The 18,473-nt window shown below is 37.5% G+C and overlaps 1 protein-coding gene across 4 annotated transcripts in view; it reads left to right on the forward strand.

The window, feature by feature from the left end:
* Positions 1–18,473, forward strand: part of VWA8 (von Willebrand factor A domain containing 8) — a 372,416-nt gene that overhangs the window by 144,753 nt on the left and 209,190 nt on the right. For all 4 annotated transcript variants that reach the window (XM_068526337.1, XM_068526340.1, XM_068526339.1 and 1 more), the window contains exons 18-19: positions 11,018–11,124; positions 14,142–14,248. In XM_068526337.1, coding sequence (XP_068382438.1) covers positions 11,018–11,124; positions 14,142–14,248 — 214 coding nt within the window. The remainder of the gene's footprint in view (positions 1–11,017; positions 11,125–14,141; positions 14,249–18,473) is intronic.

Raw genomic sequence — 18,473 nt, forward strand, 5'->3', positions numbered from 1 at the left:
CATGGTTAAAACTATTTAAAAACTAAAAAATACTTTCCAAATTCATACACATACTTCACTGAATCAAATAATGCATTTTTCCAGTGTTATCAACTGAATAGAATAAAATTCTATTTTGTTACCACCCCATGACCCTTTGCAAATAGTAAAACAGCTATCTTGTTTATGTATCATCTGTTGACTTTAGCAAGGCTACAGAGTCAAAAGCCTTTTTATTAACCTTCTCTTTAGGATAGCACAATGGCAGGAAGGAACAACAAAAAAAAATTTCATAGAAAATTTTAGAAAAATTGATATGATTTATATTCATGAAGTCTATTATTAAGCAGACAAAATCAAAAGAAACTCTCTAGCCTAAATTTGTTAAACATTAAATTTATTAAATATTAGCGTGGCTCTTTTATCTTGTTAATTTAATTTTTTAAATATTTTTCATTTATTTATTGTTTATGCCAGTTGAGTTCTGACTGGAACATTTCTTCATCTGAGGGAATGGCTCCCTAAGCACCTCTCATTGCCTATAATTGCCAAGTCTTGGAGCTAGATGCATAATTCATTTTAGACAGTTGAAAACCTAAGAGGCCAAACGGAAGAAAATTTAGAAGGTTAGGAAGATATCAGGTATTTTGTATTCCAAAAATTACTTTATTGTGGAAGAGTTAACTATAAATCCCTATAAAATGAGTTTTACTCCATTCAAGTATTTTGCATTCCATTAAATTATTTACTTTTGGAAAATCTTGGGATGATGATCCTTTAGCATAGAAATTTGGGGCAGAGTTATAAGAATTTAATCAGAAATGAAGATTAACTACCTTTGACATTGAGGTTATGAGGAAATTTTCCATTCATCAAAAACTTAGTTTGTATACAGTATTTTTCAAAATTCCCTTGTGACATAAAATGAATAACAACTATATAAAATTTCCACTGTTTAAGTTATTAGCTAATTAAATTTTTAAAGTTATAAGCCTGCTAGAAGTAATACACAGTGTTAAATGAGTATAATGATTATTGTGGATGTGAATTTTTTGTTTTCCTGAAAAATGATTTTGTTTGCAGGAAAGACTGTTCAGGAAGTTTTGGCTTAAAAACTGCTGTTCAGTTTTGTTTTGTTTTCTTTTTTAACATTTTTATTGGAGTATAATTGATTTACAATGGTGTGTTAGTTTCTGCTTTATAACAAAGTGAATCAGCTATACATATACATATATCCCCATATGTCTTCCCTCTTGCGTCTCCCTCCCTCTCACCCTCCCTATCCCACCCTTCTAGCTGGTCACAAAGCACCGAGCTGATCTCGCTGTGCTGTGTGGCTGCCTCCCACTAGCTATCTATTTTACATTTGGTAGTGTATATATGTCCATGCCACTCTCTCACTTTGTCCCAGCTTACCCTTCCCCCTCCCCGTGTCCTCAAGTCCATTCTCTAGTAGGTCTGCGTCTTTATTCCTGCCTTGCCCCTAGGTTCTTCATGAACTTTTTTTTTTTTTTTTTAGATTCCATATATATGTGTTAGCATACGGTATTTGTTTTTCTCTTTCTGACTTACTTCACTCTGTATGACAGACTCTAGGTCCATCCCCCTCACTACAAATAACTCAATTTCGTTTCTTTTTATGGCTGAGTAATATTCCATTGTATATATGTGCCACATCTTCTTTATCCATTCATCTGTCGATGGACACTTAGGTTGCTTCCAAGTCCTGGCTATTGTAAATACAGCTGCAATTAATATTGTGGTACATGACTCTTTATGGATTATGGTTATCTCAGGGTATATGCCCAATAGTGGGATTGCTGGGTCATATGGTAGTTCTATTTTTAGTTTTTTAAGGAACCTCCATACTGTTCTCCATAGTGGCTGTATCAATTTACGTTCCCACCAACAGTGTATGAGGGTTCCCTTTTCTCCACACCCTGTCCAGCATTTCTTGTTTGTAGATTTTTTGATGATGGCCATTCTGACTGGTGTGAGATGGTATCGCATTGTAGTTTGGATTTGCATTTCTCTAATGATTAATGATGTTGAGCATTCTTTCATGTGTCTGTTGGCCATCTGTATATCTTCTTTGGAGAAATGTCTATTTAGGTCTTCTGCCCATTTTTGGATTGGTTGTTTGTTATTTTGATATTGAGCTGCGTGAGCTGCTTGTAAATTTTGGAGATTAATCCTTTGTCAGTTGCTTCATTTGCAAATATTTTCTCCCATTCTGAGGGTTGTCTTTTCATCTTGTTTGTGGTTTCCTTTGCTGTGCAAAAGCTTTTAAGTTTCATTAGGTCCCATTTGTTTATTTTTGTTTTTATTTCTGTATCCCTAGGAGGTGGGTCAAAAAGAATCTTGCTGTGATTTATGTCATAGAGTGTTCCGCCTATGTTTTCCTCTAAGACTTTGATAATGTCTGGCCTTACATTTAGGTCTTGAATCCATTTTGAGTTTATTTTTGTGTATGGTGTTAGGGAGTGTTCTAATTTCGTTCTTTTACATGTAGCTGTCCAGTTTTCCCAGGAGCACTTATTGAAGAGGCTGTCTTTTCTCCATTGTATATTCTTTCCTCCTTTATCAAAGATAAGGTGACCATATGTGTGTGGGTTTATCTCTGGGCTTTCTATCCTTTTCCATTGACGTATGTTTCTGTTTTTGTGCCAGTACCATACTGCCTTGATTACTGTAGCTTTGTCATATAGTCTGAAGTCTGGGAGCCTGATTCCTCCAGCTCCGTTTTTCTTTCTCAAGATTGCTTTGGCTATTTGGAGTCTTTTGTGTTTCCATGCAAATTGTGAAATTTTTTGTTCTAGTTCTGTGAAAAATGCCACTGGTAGTTTGATAGGGATTGAATTGAATCTGTACATTGCTCTGGGTAGTATAGTCATTTTCACAATGTTGATTCTTCCAATCCAAGAACATGGTATATCTCTCCATCTATTTGTATCATCTTTAATTTCTATCATGAGTGTCTTATAATTTTCTGCATGCAGGTCTTTTTTCTCCTTAGGTAGGTTTATTCCTAGGTATTTTATTCTTTTTGTTGCAATGGTAAATGGGAGTGTTTTCTTAATTTCACTTAAAGATTTTTCATCATTAGTGTATAGGAATGCAAGAGATTTCTGTGCATTAATTTTGTATCCTGCTTCTTTACCAAATTCATTGATTAGCCGTAGTAGTTTTCTGGTAGCATCTTTAGGATTCTCTATATATAGTATCATGTCATCTGCAAACAGTGACAGCTTTACGTCTTCTCTTCCCATTTGGATTCCTTTTATTTCTTTTTCTTCTCTGATTGCTGTGGCTAAAACTTCCTAAACTATGTTGAATAATAGTGGTAAGAGTGGGCAACCTTGTCTTGTTCCTGATCTTAGTGGAAATGGTTTCAGTTTTTCACCATTAAGGATGATGTTGGCTGTGGGTTTGTCATATATGGCCTTTATTATGTTGAGGTAAGTTCCCTCTATGCCTACTTTCTGGAGGGTTTTTATCATAAATGGGTGTTGAATTTTGTCGAAAGCTTTCTCTGCATCTATTAAGATGATCATATGGTTTTTCTCCTTCAATTTGTTAATATGGTGTATCACATTGATTGATTTGCATATATTGAAGAATCCTTGCATTCCTGGGATATACCCCACTTGATCATGGTGTATGATCCTTTTCATGTGGGGTTGGATTCTGTTTGCTAATATTTTGTTGAGGATTTTTGCGTCTATGTTCATCAGTGATATTGGCCTGTAGTTTTCTTTTTTTGTGACATCTTTGTCTGGTTTTGGTATCAGGGTGATGGTGGCCTCGTAGAATGAGTTTGGGAGTGTTCCTCCCTCTGCTATATTTTGGAAGAGTTTGAGAAGGATACGTGTTAGCTCTTCTCTAAATGTTTGATAGAATTCGCCTGTGAAGCCATCTGGTCCTGGGCTTTTGTTTGTTGGAAGATTTTTAATCACAGTTTCAATTTCAGTGCTTTTGATTGGTCTGTTCATATTTTCTATTTCTTCCTTGGTCAGTCTCGGAAGGTTGTGCATTTCTAAGAATTTGTCCATTTCTTCCAGGTTGTCCATTTTATTGGCGTATAGTTGCTTCTAGTAATCTCTCATGATCCTTTGTATTTCTACAGTGTCATTTGTTACCTCCCCTTTTTCATTTCTAATTCTATTGATTTGAGTCTTCTCCCTTTTTTTTCTTGATGTGTCTGGCTAATGGTTTATCAATTTTGTTTATCCTCTCAAAGAACCAGCTTTTAGTTTTCTTGATCTTTGTTATCGTTTCCTTCATTTCTGTTTCATTTATTTCTGATCTGATCTTTATGATTTCTTTCCTTCTGCTAACTTTGGGGTTTTTTTCTCTTCTTTCTCTAATTGCTTTAGGTGTAAGGTTAGGTTGTTTATTTGAGATGTTTCTTGTTTCTTAAGGTAGGATTGTATTGGTATAAACTTCCCTCTTAGAACTGCTTTTGCTTCATCCCATAGGTTTTGGGCCATCGTGTTTTCACTGTCATTTGTTTCTAGGTATTTTTTGATTTCCTCTTTGATTTTTTTCAGTGATCTCTTGGTTATTAAATAGTGTATTGTTTAGCCTCCATGTGTTTGTATTTTTTACAGATTTTTTCCTGTAATTGATATCTAGTCTCATAGCGTTGTGGTCGGAAAAGATACTTGATACGATTTCAATTTTCTTAAATTTACCAAGGCTTGATTTGTGACCCAAGATATGATCTATCCTGAAGAATGTTCCATGAGCACTTGAGAAGAAAGTTTATTCTGTTGTTTTTGGATGGAATGTCCTATAAAAATTAATTAAGTCCATCTTGTTTAATGTGTCATTTAAAGCTTGTGTTTCCTTATTTATTTTCATTTTGGATGATCTGTCCATTGGTGAAAGTGGGGTGTTAAAGTCCCCTACTATGATTGTGTTACTGTTGATTTCCCCTTTTATGGCTGTTATTATTTGCCTTATGTATTGAGGTGCTCCTGTGTTGGGTGCATAAATATTTACAATTGTTATATCTTCTTCTTGGATTGATCCTTTGATCATTATGTAGTGTCCTTCTTTGGCTCTTGTAATAGTCTTTGTTTTAAAGTCTGTTTTGTCTGATATGAGAATTGCTACTCCAGCTTTCTTTTGATTTCCATTTGCATGGAATATCTTTTTCCATCCCCTCACTTTCAGTCTGTATGTGTCCCTAGGTCTGAAGTAGGTCTCTTGTAGACAGCATATATATAGGTCTTGTTTTTGTATCCATTCAGCCACTCTATGCCTTTCGGTTGGAACATTTAATCCATTTACATTTAAGGTAATTATCGATATATATGTTCCTATTACCATTTTCTTAATTGTTTTGGGTTTGTTATTGTAGGTCTTTTCCTTCTCTTGTGTTTCCTGCCTAGAGAAGTTCCTTTAGCATTTGTTGTAAAGCTGGTTTGGTGGTGCTAAATTCTCTTAGCTTTTGCTTGTCTGTAAAGGTTTTAATTTCTCCGTCAAATCTGAATGAGATCCTTGCTGGATAGAGTAATCTTGGTTGTAGGTTTTTCCCTTTTATCACTTTAAATATGTCCTGCCACTCCCTTCTGGCTTGCAGAGTTTCTGCTGAAAGATCAACTGTTAACCTTATGGGGATTCCCTGTATGTTATTTGTTGTTTTTCCCTTGCTGCTTTTAATATTTTTTCTTTGTATTTAATTTTTGATAGTTTGATTAATATGTGTCTTGGCATGTTTCTCTTTGGATTTATCCTATATGGGACTCTCTGTGCTTCCTGGACTTGATTAACTATTTCCTTTCCCATATTAGGGAAGTTTTTAACTACAATCTCTTCGAATATTTTCTCAGTCCCTTTCTTTTTCTCTTCTTCTTCTGGAACCCCTATAATTTGAATGTTGGTGTGTTTAATATTGTCCCAGAGGTGTCTGAGACTGTCCTCAATTCTTTTCATTCTTTTTTCTTTATTCTGCTCTGCAGTAGTTATTTCCACTATTTTATCTTCCAGGTCACTTATCCATTCTTCTGCCTCAGTTATTCTGCTATTGATCCCTTCTAGAGAATTTTTAATTTCATTTATTGTGTTGTTCATGATTGTTTGTTTGCTCTTTAGTTCTTCTAGGTCCTTGTTAAACGTTTCTTGTACTTTCTCCATTCTCCTTCCAGAATTTTGGATCATTTTACTATCATTATTCTGAATTCTTTTTCAGGTAGACTGCCTATTTCCTCTTCATTTGTTAGGTCTGGTGGGTTTTTACCTTTCTCCTTCATCTGCTGTGTGTTTCTTTGTCTTCTCATTTTGCTTAACTTACTGTGTTTGTGGTCTCCTTTTTGCAGGCTGCAGGTTCATAGTTCCCGTTGTTTTTGGTGTCTGCCCCCAGTGGCTATAGTTGGTTCAGTGGGTTGTGTAGGCTTCCTGGTGGAGGGGACTAGTGCCTGTGCTCTGGTGGATGAGGCTGGATCTTGTCTTTCTAGTGGGCAAGTCCACGTCTGGTGGTGTGTTTTGGGATGTTTGTGACGTTATTATGATTTTAGGCAGCCTCTCTGCTAATGGGTGGGGTTGTGTTCCTGTCTTGCTAGTTGTTTGGCATAGGGTGTCCAGCACTGTAGCTTGCTGGTTGTTGAGTGGATCTGGGTCTTGGCATTGAGATGGAGATCTCTGGGAGATTTTCGCCATCTGATATTATGTGGAGGTTGGAGGTCTCACCAATGTCCTGAACTTGGCTCTCCCACCTCAGAGGCACAGCTCTGACACCTGGCTGGAGCACCAAGAGCCTGTCATCCACATGGCTCAGAATAAAAGGCCGAAAAAAAAGAAAGAAAGAAAGAAAGAAAAAGATAAAATAAAATAAAATAAAAATATATTAAAGTAAAATACAAAAAATAATTATTAAAAAAAGGTTTTTTAAATTAATTAAGAAAAAAAAGAGAAAGAAAGAAAGAAGAGAACCACCAAACCAAAAAACAAATTCACCAATGATAACAAGCACTGAAAACTATACACACACACAAAAAAAGACAGACAGAACACTAGGACAAATGGTAAAAGCAAAGCTATACAGACAAAATCACAAACAGAAGCATATGCATACACACTCACAAAAAGAGAAAAAGGGAAAAAAAAAAATATATATATATATCATTGCTCCCAAAGTCCACCTCCTCAATTTGGGATGATTCGTTGTCTATTCAGGTATTCCACCGATGCAGGGTACATCAAGTTGACTGTGAAGATTTAATCCGCTGCTTCTGAGGCTGCTGGGAGAGATTTCCCTTTCTCTTCTTTGTTCGCACAGCTCCCAGGGTTCAGCTTTGGATTTGGCCCTGCCTCTGCGTGTAGGTCGCATGAGGGCTTCTGTTCTGCGCTCAGACAGGACAGGGTTAAAGGAGCAGCTGCTTCGGGGGCTCTGGCTCACTCAGTCCGGGGGGAGGGAGCAGTACGGAGGAGGCGGGGCGAGCCTGCGGCAGCAGAGGCCGGCGTGACGTTGCAGCAGCCTGAGGCGCGCCGTGTGTTCTCCCGGGGAAGTTGTCCCTGGATCACGGGACCCTGGCAGTGGCGGGCTGCGCAGGCTCCCAGGAGGGGAGGTGTGGATAGTGACCTGTGCTCACATACAGGCTTCTTGGTGGCGGCAGCAGCAGCCTTAGCATCTCATGCCCATGTCCGTGGTCCGCGCTGATAGCCACGGCTCGTGCCCGTCTCTGGAGCTCCTTTAAGCAGTGCTCTTAATCCCCTCTCCTCGCGCACCAGGAAACAAAGAGGTAAGAAAAAGTCTCTTGCCTCTTCAGCAGCTCCAGACTTTTTCCTGGACTCCCTCCTGGCTAGCTGTGGCGCACTAACCCCCTTCAGGCTGTGTTCACGTAGCCACCCCCAATCGTCTCCTTGGGATCCGACTGAACCCCGAGCCTCAGCTGCCAGCCCCCGCCCATCCCGGCGGGTGAGCAGACAAGCCTCTCGGGCTGGTGAGTGCTGCTCGGCACCGATCCTCTGTGCGGGAATCTCTCCGCTTTGCCCCCCGCACCCCTATGGCTGCGCTCTCCTCCGTGGCTCCGAAGCTTCCCCCCTCTGCCACCCGCAGTCTCCGCCCGCGAAGGGGCTTCCTAGTGTGTGCAGACCTTTCCTCCTTCACAGCTCCCTCCCACTGGTGCAGGTCCCGTCCCTATTCTTTTGTCTCTTGTTTTTTCTTTTTTCTTTTGCTCTACCCAGGTACGTGGGGAGTTTCTTGCCTTTTGGGATGTCTGAGGTCTTCTGACATCGTTCAGTAGGTGTTCTGTAGGAGTTGTTCCACATGTAGATGTGTTTCTGATGTATTTGTGGGGAGGAAGGTGATCTCCACATCGTACTCCTCCGCCGTCTTGAAGCTCCTCCTGTTGTTCAGTTTTTTTAAGGATATAATTTCAAAAATCTAGATCTTTAGATTTTTCTGTTACTCAACTTACTCTGTAAGTCTAACAGATCTTCATTACTTTTATGGGCCTTCAAAAAATGTTTGCTTCCATTTATAAAACTTGGCTAAATTAAATATCTTCAAACATTTGAAATTTGTTAATAATATATATATATATATATATAGTTTCCTTTTAAGCACTTCAGATGTCTGAAGTTAACAAACAAAACCTTCTTGAGAAACTGAATAACTCACAAGTATAACACATTAAATTTATAAATAGGATGATCCATGTTATCTTAAATGTTCCAATACTGTTTATAAATTTAAGATTTAAAATCAGGTATAAATTAATTATACATTCTCAATAGAAATCATAGGCTGCCTTATATCCCCTGAGCCCCTCAGTCTTTTTCTCTCACTCTTACTACTAATATTCCTCCTCTCAGGCTGGTAATTTGAGGGCATCCCCTATCCTTATTCTAGCTCATGCTACCATTCTTAGAAATCCTATTTTATTCCTTAATCCAAGATTAAGGAATATTTAGATTAAGATTTCTGTGACAAAGACATTTGTCCCTATCCCATTTCTGTGACAAAGACACAGTTATTCGAGTTAGCCTAGGATTACTACTTCCGTTTCTGTTTCCCAGGGTGTGGTTAAATCTTTATTCAGTTTTCTTATAACTAAGACGTAATGAGACTAGAGACTTTCTAATTGTTTTTTTGTTGGCAGTAAGTGAAAATAATAATAATAATGATTTTTAAAAGACACTCCAATGCTTATAATTGTGATAAGTGTACTTGAAAACTTTATAACAGGATATGTCATTGCTTTGGTTATAGAGAGGTAGGATAGAAAGAGTGATATTCTTTCACTTATCCACTTATTTTACCAAAGGCCACAGAAGAAGAGAAAAAAGCAAGTAGAAAATATCAGTGAGCAATGAGAAAGGAAGCAGTTAAGTAACCCCTTGAAACCTAGGAAAAAAGTAAGGGTTGGCCTCATATTACCTAATATGCTTCATTCTCCTCATTTGTTAGGTGGGCTAATATCTTTTAGAATACAGGTTCTAGATGTAAATATATTTCAACTTCCATGCTACCTCTGATTACTTGGTAGTGGTCTCTGGTGTGAGGTTGAAATTAATCTGAAGCATGTTCAGTCTCAGCAGGAAAGAGTACAGTATTGCAAGCAATGCCTGTCCCTGCCTTTGAAAGGGAGGTGTACATGCCTTGTTCGCTATCCTCCACAGGCTTTGGAGGGCAGTCTAGAAACGTTCCAGTACAGGGAATGTGAGGATGTGTTGACAGACAGGCTATATAGATGGAAGGGGTTTCTGGGAATAGCACACAACGTCTAAGCTTGAAAGTGGTCACTGTCAGTCAAGGTGGTTTGACAGGTCATTGTCAATCAATGGAGATGCAGCCACAGGGCCTAGTGTTACCAGGTTAGATTCTAGTTTGTGAGACAGTGGTGAGAGAAAGGTAGGTGCCAAGACAAGGGCTCAGGAAACAACATAAAAGCCCAGTTATCAGGTCTGAGAGACAAAGTGAGGGCTTGGTTTTGAGCAAGGCAACAATCTAAGAACTGTGATGAAAGGTTAAAGATGAACAGCAGTAAGTCTCACTTGATGCTGAACTGATTAAAGTTATATAACGCCCCCCATCACAGCCTAAAACCAAAATGAGGCAGTAGGTGAGAGATAGTTGGTTTTAGTTATGTGGTTTGGAATGTTACAGGGACAGGGAATCCAACAGTTTTTTACACACTCATGCTTTTGCCTTCTTGCTCACACCAACATCTCTTTTATTAAAGCTTATACTCAAGGCTACGGGAACCACCAAAGATTTAGAGCTATGGAAAACCTAAATTAGAAGTGTATGTTCTTAGTATGTTTATTTGAAACATAGGATTAGTTTACAGTAATATAGCGCAGGTAACTGTGGATTAAAAAGCAGTTCTGTGGGCTCACTTGTGATCATAAATTCCGGATATAACTTTATTTATGTGTGAGGGAAACTCTGTTTTCATGTTCTAAGCCCATGATGTTCATACAATCGAATTGTAAATGAAGAATGCCTCTGTCACTCACAAGATAGTTGTTTTGACAACATACATATAGAATAGATAAACAGGTATATTTTTTAAATGGAAGGAAAAATCAAGCTGAATAATCTTAAAGTCATCTAATAATTTGAATTAGAAAATAAAGAAAACCTCATTAATCCACCTCCACTAATCTGAATTTGTGATTGACAATTTGAAGTAGGTTAAATTGTGGTTGTTTTATCTATTTAAGAAAATTTGAAAAGCCAGTTAAATGATAAATAAGATGTATGAGGTATACTAAATCCATTTTAAAAAGCAAATTATTTTCATTCTTGTCCTGCAAAATGTTGTATGTAAACACATACTGCTAATTACACATTAGTTTTCTTTACTAAAGGAGATTCAACAAACATACACTTCATCTTCACACATACATGAAGTTTATATTTATTCTGAAATATTTTATTATCTAGCTTCCACAAATCAGGACTGATCATCCTTAATTGGTTACAATTAGTAAGAGAGAGAGTGAGTGTGTCTGTCTAAGTGTCAAAAGATATTTGGGAATCACAGAAAGCTTTGACTTTATCAATCCATCCTTCCCACCCCACCAGGTTTTTACCAAGCCTTGCAAGGTCAGCATTAGAAAAAAATCTGGCAGATGCTACAATAGAAATAAGTACTGATAATAACCTGGAGCCAGAATTGGAGGATTACAAATGTAAGTATTTGATTTGTTTCTTTTTTAAGTGAAATAATAATTATTATGCAATTGTATTATTTATTATTTTAATTTCAATTAAAAATGTTTTTGGTTTCCACCCATTTTGTTTTATGTATTGAGTTGAAAAAATGAATCTTTTATTTAAAAAAAAAAGTTTCCAGATACCAGATATAGTTCCTCCCCCAAGAGTTGCAATTGACATGAATATATTAAAGGCTCAGAGAATTCCTACTGTAAATAAACATGTAATTTTGTTTTACCTTTTATTCCAAATGTATTTCACCATAGGATCTAGCAATCTGTTTTCTTTGCACAACATTTACATTTTGGGGACCACCAGCGTCCTACAGGGCATGTTTTGGAAACTGTTCTAGGTTGATGTAGACTAAACTAATAATTCAGAGTACCATTTCATGCCTTCTTACTCCTTTCATTTCCACCTGTATTGTCTCTGTGGTATTTTTCTTCTTGATAGCCATAAGTATAATTTAGAGTTTTGGGGAAGTTTAGATCTTCCTGTAGAAGTACCCTGTTCTTCATTTAGAGCACAATGAAAGGTTCTCTGTTTTTTGAGGGTAATTACCTGTCTTATCAAAATATCCAATGTGTGATCACTCTCTAAAGGGTGGACTTATTGTGGCTCTCTTTATAGATGTTTTTAATAGTCGGGGCTACACCGAGATAAGAATTTGATGTTAAGGAAATAGGTGACTTTTTTAGAGTAAAATTATAAATTCAACATACTGATGGATCTGGGTACAGATATGCAGAGCCAACTCAAAGAGACAGAATAACTCTGGGATTTGGAGATTGAGAACATTACTTACTTGAATGGTTTAACATATCCAAAGAAAGACTGCATCATTCAGACTACAGATTGTTTAGTCTTGGCAACAGGCCAGTGTTAGCAGTCCCCATCTAAGCCTTGCATTGGAGGTAAGGAGCCTAAGTTAAGCAACTTTTGACTCATCTGGTCCCATTCATTTTTAATATCATCTCTGTTGTAGAGAATTCATGTAATTCATTCTCCTTGTTCAGAGGATAAGGTTCACCGAAAAACCTTCTGATGAGGATTTGGCTTTCCACGCAAGGCTCCCTCCATATAAAATGCTGATATGGCAACCAGTGTATCATATAGTCTATATGACATTTGCAGCTTTCATTGCAATGTAATATTGCAGTTCTAGTTTTATATATCAGAATTTATGTATAGATCAAAATATATGTCTTTAATGTTCTCCCAAGAGTTAGGTTTGCCCTCAGTCATAATGATAAAATCAAGTTTTGAGCCTACCAGACTGAAGGCCTTGACAAATTTACCAAAATAATGCCATCCTATGAGATTTCTTAGAAGATAGCTAGCCAGCTTTGTCCCAGGGAAGTACTAGCATCACCATTCTCTGAGTTCATTTCCCTTTTCTAGCCTGAAATTTTAGCAATAAACATTAGTTGAGTGAATTAAATCATCCTAAAGCCCTAAATGTACTGAATAGATATCCTCCATTAAACTAAACTGTAGATGGTATCAAATGCTGTTTGAACCTGAAATCATGTGTGTCATCTCAACATACAAGGATGTGGTAAATTCACTGATGCAATCCTGGTCTTTCCCTTTACAGTTTTATATTGGGTCTATTTCAGAGACCTGAAAGTAGTCAATAAATAGTAAATTCTCAGCACAGCAGTTCATGTTTTCCTTCCCTATAGAACTCGTGAATAGAAGGAAAATGGCAAAGAAATATTGGAGGGAGAGGTCTACTGTGCTTTGGCAAATGTGTAGCACTCAGCAGTGATTAAACAGGGTGACAGTTTAATTATTTTTAGCTCAAAATTGTTCACGGTACTCCATAGATGCAAATGTTGCGTTCTCTCCTTGTCTTTCAAAATGTTTTAGCACAAAAACAGCAATTTTCTTATTTGAAATAGGAGGAAAAAAATATGGGTCAGTTGCTTAAGGCATTGTAATTGTCTGTCTGCTTGCTCGGGTATTTCCGCAGGATGGAATATTATTTAGAGTCCACATTGCAGAAAGAATATCGAACTATACTAAATTCTGTTTTTAGCTCTACCCATACTAGCTGGGTGATTTTAAGCAAATTATTTAATTTATGTTCTTCTTAGCTTCCTCATAATTCTTGTCTCATTGTTAAGAGATTTCCATGAAATTATATGAGAAAACAATGAGCTGAAGCTGAGGTCTGGCACATGGAAGGTCCTCAGTAAATGATAGCTTCTATTATGGTCAGTACTACTGCAACAACTACTACTATTACGTTATTATTATTGACCTTGGAATATGTCAGGTAGTGAGCATGTGTATCTCCTTACTGTAGGGAATACATGTGAGATATGTACCCTGACATAAATTTATCACTTAGTTTCCTGGCTTCAAGGAGCTCATATTCTATCCTAGACCAACTATTTAAAGCAAATAGGGGACAATACAATAATTATTATCACAGAATAACTGTAGCACCTGTGGTGCATATTTGGAAGTACAGATCTCCTGGACCATTCCTGAAAATAGTAATTTGAGACGTCTGGGGTCAGTTGGTTCATCTATATTTTTAGCTAGAGCTCTAGGGGACTCTCCTATGGGGTTTTTCAATGGGTGGGTCCTAAAAAAATTATATTCAAGGTACTTCAGAGCTTTCAAATGTATGTATTTTAGAGTTTCTGACCAAACAAGCTCATAAAGGTGGCTTGACTGAGTTCTGGGTTTTTTTTCCCCTTCTCTTTTTTATCTCTATGCTGTTTGCTACATACGTTGTTTTAAATAAAAGTTATTACATTTTGGAACATCTTAAGCCTTTTTGTAGAGCTTTTAAGCTTTTTATGTAGTGCTATGATGTTTTATTACCACCTTCAAGCTTATTTCTTTTAGATGTTAGATGAAAATTCCTTGATGAGCCCACAAGGTATTAAAGATGCAGTACTGCATTCTATTTGGGCTGGACTTGGCTTCTGTGAGGACAGTGCTACCAGTAATTCTCTGTCCTGTGTGAAATGTTTAGGTGAAGTCACATCTGGATCTCTGAGGATTGGAGCTGTTAGTGCACCGATCTATAATGCCCATGAGAAAATGAAAGTGCCTGATGTTCTGTTCTATGACAACATCCAGGTAAGATCAGGACTTTGCATTCGTGTGCATTTGTGGATATATCCCTCTTACATTGTGGTAATTAACCCCAATTCAAGTGAAACTGATGTTTATGTTTGTAATTTGCTCAGTTCAATTCAGATGATGCAGAATGAGGTGTCAAAACATCTTTTATTAAGGCGTTGTAAAATTATAAACTCTTCCCAGAGTTACTTGAGAATTGGAAGAGTTGCTGCAATGATTAGAGTAATAAATTTTATATGCAGACGTAACTATATTTTAATAAATAAAATGAATATATTATTAAATTAAAAACAAAAGGCACTAAATTCATCTTCTCTTTTGCATTCCTGTTAGTTAAATCATTTCAAGTAGTTCAAAAAGGGATGTGTCCTATGCATTCTTTTCCTCACGTTTCTTTCCTTTTCCCAAAAATTCCTAGTATTTTTCTAGTCTTTACTTCTTCTTATCTTTTTTTAAGAGAGGAGGATAGATAATATTCCACTTGTAAACTAACCAATAATTATGAGCTTCCACTAAGACACAGAAATAAGTGTGTATCCAGAAAGCTTTATTATAGATGTTCACTTTAATAAGAATTTTTTCCAGAGAAAATTACCCATAATATAAAAAGATTTTTTCTTTTCCAGATTTTCTGTGAAGTGCTTATGTATTTATTTTATAATAAAAACCATACTTAAAATTTTCTCTAATATTTGGTCACTATTCTGCATGTAAATAATAATCCTACATTTACAAATTATGTCTGAAGAACTTCTACTTACCATTTTCACTATATTAAGGAATTAGAGAATTAAAATAAAGAATTTTTTTATCTGCTATTTCCCAATCCTATTTGTTGTTCGATGGGTAACATAATGTATATCTCTACATTACGTTTACAATAAAAGGTATCTCAGCAAATTCTTCTTTCTCAGTAAAAGTCTTGATTAAATGTTTTTGAAATATGTCCAGATTATAATTATCTATGACATAGCAAAAGGCATAACCTGAATTTGCTTTTTATTCTTCATTCTATGGGCCATTAACTAATACTGGTTTTATTTTTCTTCCAGAGCATTAATGCTCTTATACAAGCAGTGGACAAATGAACAGAAAATAAGGTTACTTATAAGACACAAAGAAATAAAGAATCTTGCCTGTCAAAGACAAAAACATGATGGCAAGGAAAATGTAATATTTTCAAGCATTTATGGTATCACACTCTGTTCATGTAGTAGAAAGGCATAAAGAAAAAAGAATCAGGGAGATTTCTCTGGTGGCACAGTGGTTAAGAATCCGCCTGCCAATGCAGGGGATACGGGTTCAATCTCTGGTCCGGGAAGATCCCACATGCTGCGGAGCAACTAAGCCCGTGCGCCACCACTACTGAGCCTGCACTCTAGAACCCGCAAACCACAACTACTGAAGCTCGCACACCTAGAGTCCGTGCTTCACAACAAGAGAAGCCACCGCGATGAGAAGCCTGCGCACCACAACTCAGAGTAGCCCCCGCACACAGCAACGAAGACCCAACGCAGCCATAAATAAATAAATAAGAATCAGGAAACTTTGTCATAAGTGACAGTTTGAAAAACTCCATGGCAACAAAGGTTGAAAAGACTTCCCAGCATATAAAAATGTAGGAAATTCAGTAGCAGGGAGGGCCATTGTACCCTTGAACACAGTGTCTGTTGCCATGGTGTTTGTGACATAGACGTTGAGGACCGCAGGGCTGCTGTGAACTTTACACAGTGGCCCTGAGGGATTTTCTGCAGCCTGTCTCCAAACGTACCTTCTCTTCATAAAGCATTATGAATTAACCATTAATGAAAAATTCTAGCTGTACCAATTCTAGGAATGGTGGCTTGATTAAATTTGCTTTTGTTGCATATATTATTATTGCGTATTATTATTGCATTTTATGTTGCACTTCACCTTTGAAAGAGTAGTCTTCAGTGCCTCTTGAGTATTTAGGTGCTTCTCTACCATCTTGTTCTATACCCTGTGGTCCCCTTGCCACACCGTGTTGTAATTGATTTTTAAAACATGTTTTCCACACTACTAAGATAAAGCCTTGCTGTTGCTGTCTTAATTTTAATTTTGTGTCTCTAGCAAATAGCACAGTGCCTGGCACATAGTGACTGTTGAATAAATATGTGTTGAGTGAATTCATGAAAGAAGGAAAAAGATTTTGCATGTTCATAATTAGGAGTATTATTTTATTATATCTGTCATGAAGGAATTATAGATCGGTGCACTAACAGCTCCAACCCTCAGAGATCCAGATGTGACTTCACCTAAACATTTCACACAGGACAGAGAATTACTGGTAGCACTGTCCTCAGAGAAGCCAAGTCCAGCCCAAATAGAATGCAGTACTGCATCTTTAATACCTTGTGGGCTCATCAAGGAATTTTCATCTAACATCTAAAAGAAATAAGCTTGAAGGTGGTAATAAAACATCATAGCACTACATAAAAAGCTTAAAAGCTCTACAAAAAGGCTTAAGATGTTCCAAAATGTAATAACTTTTATTTAAAACAATGTATGTAGCAAACAGCATAGAGATAAAAAAGAGAAGGGGAAAAAAACCCCAGAACTCAGTTAAGCCACCTTACACTTGCAGTAGTAAGGAGGAGAAATTGGAAGAAAGAGAGATTAATAGCCTCTTAAGCCTAATGAGCTTTAGATTTGAAAAACTTTTTAAAAATATCTACCATGTGTCAAGCCTTTCTTAATACAGCAATTAAAATAAACACACACACACAGTTCCAGGGCTCAAGTTGCCAGATTCTGTCAAGGGGAAAAAGCAAGCAAGTACACGTGGTTACTATAGAGCATGATGGAAGTACACACAGGTTACTGTGGTAGCATTGAGGTGATGGTCCCAGATTGGAATGATCCTGGAAAATGAGTTCACTAGGCAAAGTTGAGAGAGAGTCTCAGGCAGAGACACTAGCATTTGCAGAGATGTGGCTATGTGAGAGTGTAGCTTATTCAGGGAGCTACATCTAATTAATTGTCATGGCCAGAGCTGAGATTCAAATGGAAGAGTGACAAGAGATGAGGCTGATGAGTTAAAAGGTCAGATTATCTGGGCCTTGCTAATTAAGGAATTTGGAAGCTATTCAGAAGTGAGGAAGCCGTTGAAAACTTTGAAGCACATTTCTACTTTTGTTAACTTTGCATTCATTCTTTAATGTTGTCTATGAGTTGGAACAAAGGCAGAGAGGGACTAGTTAGGAGGCTGTTTTGATAGTCCAGGTGAACCTTATGAAGGATCTGAATGAAGGCAGTGATAGTGGGGACGGAGTGGAGGAGACACATTGCAGGGCTATGTAGGAGGTAGGTAGAGTCAATGGAACTTTGTGTTGGATGAAAGTCAGAGAGGCTTCCTCACGGAGCACATAGTCTGCTGGAAAAGTAAGCAGAAGAGTGAAGAGAAAAAGATTCTACATTGCGCCCGTGATTGGAACACACAGTAGGAGAGTGATGGGGGATGAGACTGAGACTGCATCAAAAAAATAAGGAGTGACCCTTGTTCCGAAGGTATTAGGAGTCATTTAAGGAATTTGGGGGGGGGGGGGAAGTGACATGATTGTGAACAGAGAAGTGACTGTCAGTACTGTGGAGAACACATTGACTCAAGGAGAGACTGAGGTCAGAGACGCCACATTGGCTGATAAAAATCTAGGCCAGACATGATAAAAACCTAGATGAAAGCTGTGGGGATGGAATAGAATGGATAGATACAGTGGACTTTTAGGTGGCTGAATAGCTTGGACTTGGTGTTTAATTGGCTTTTGATAAGGGCCAACTGAGATGGACAAGAACATGATGATGATGGGTTCAGGTTGTAGAAGATGATGCTATTAATTGGGATAAGAAGTACAGGATAAAGAATGAAGCTGAGGAGAATATGGGGCTGGAGTCAAGAAGAAAAGTCTTGCTGTTGAAGATCAGTGTAAAGTTGGTGGTTGAAGCCATGGAATGGATGAGAGGATTTAGGGAGAGCAGGGTCAGAAGTAACTCATTGAGTGCTGATGTGTGGGTCCCCAACTCTGCACGTAGCCCTCCCTCGCCCAGTGGGTGCCCATGTACAAGTAGGCAGAACCTGCTCTGCCCTATACTGTGACCCCCCCCAGGAAAGCATGTAACAAGGTAGTGAAAGAGAACAAAAGAAGGAAGAAAATCAATATTTAAGGAACTGCCAACTAAAGAAGATACAAAAGACCATAGAGAG

The sequence above is a fragment of the Eschrichtius robustus genome, chromosome 18 (genome assembly GCF_028021215.1).
Source record: "Eschrichtius robustus isolate mEscRob2 chromosome 18, mEscRob2.pri, whole genome shotgun sequence".
Taxonomy (NCBI): domain Eukaryota; kingdom Metazoa; phylum Chordata; class Mammalia; order Artiodactyla; family Eschrichtiidae; genus Eschrichtius; species Eschrichtius robustus.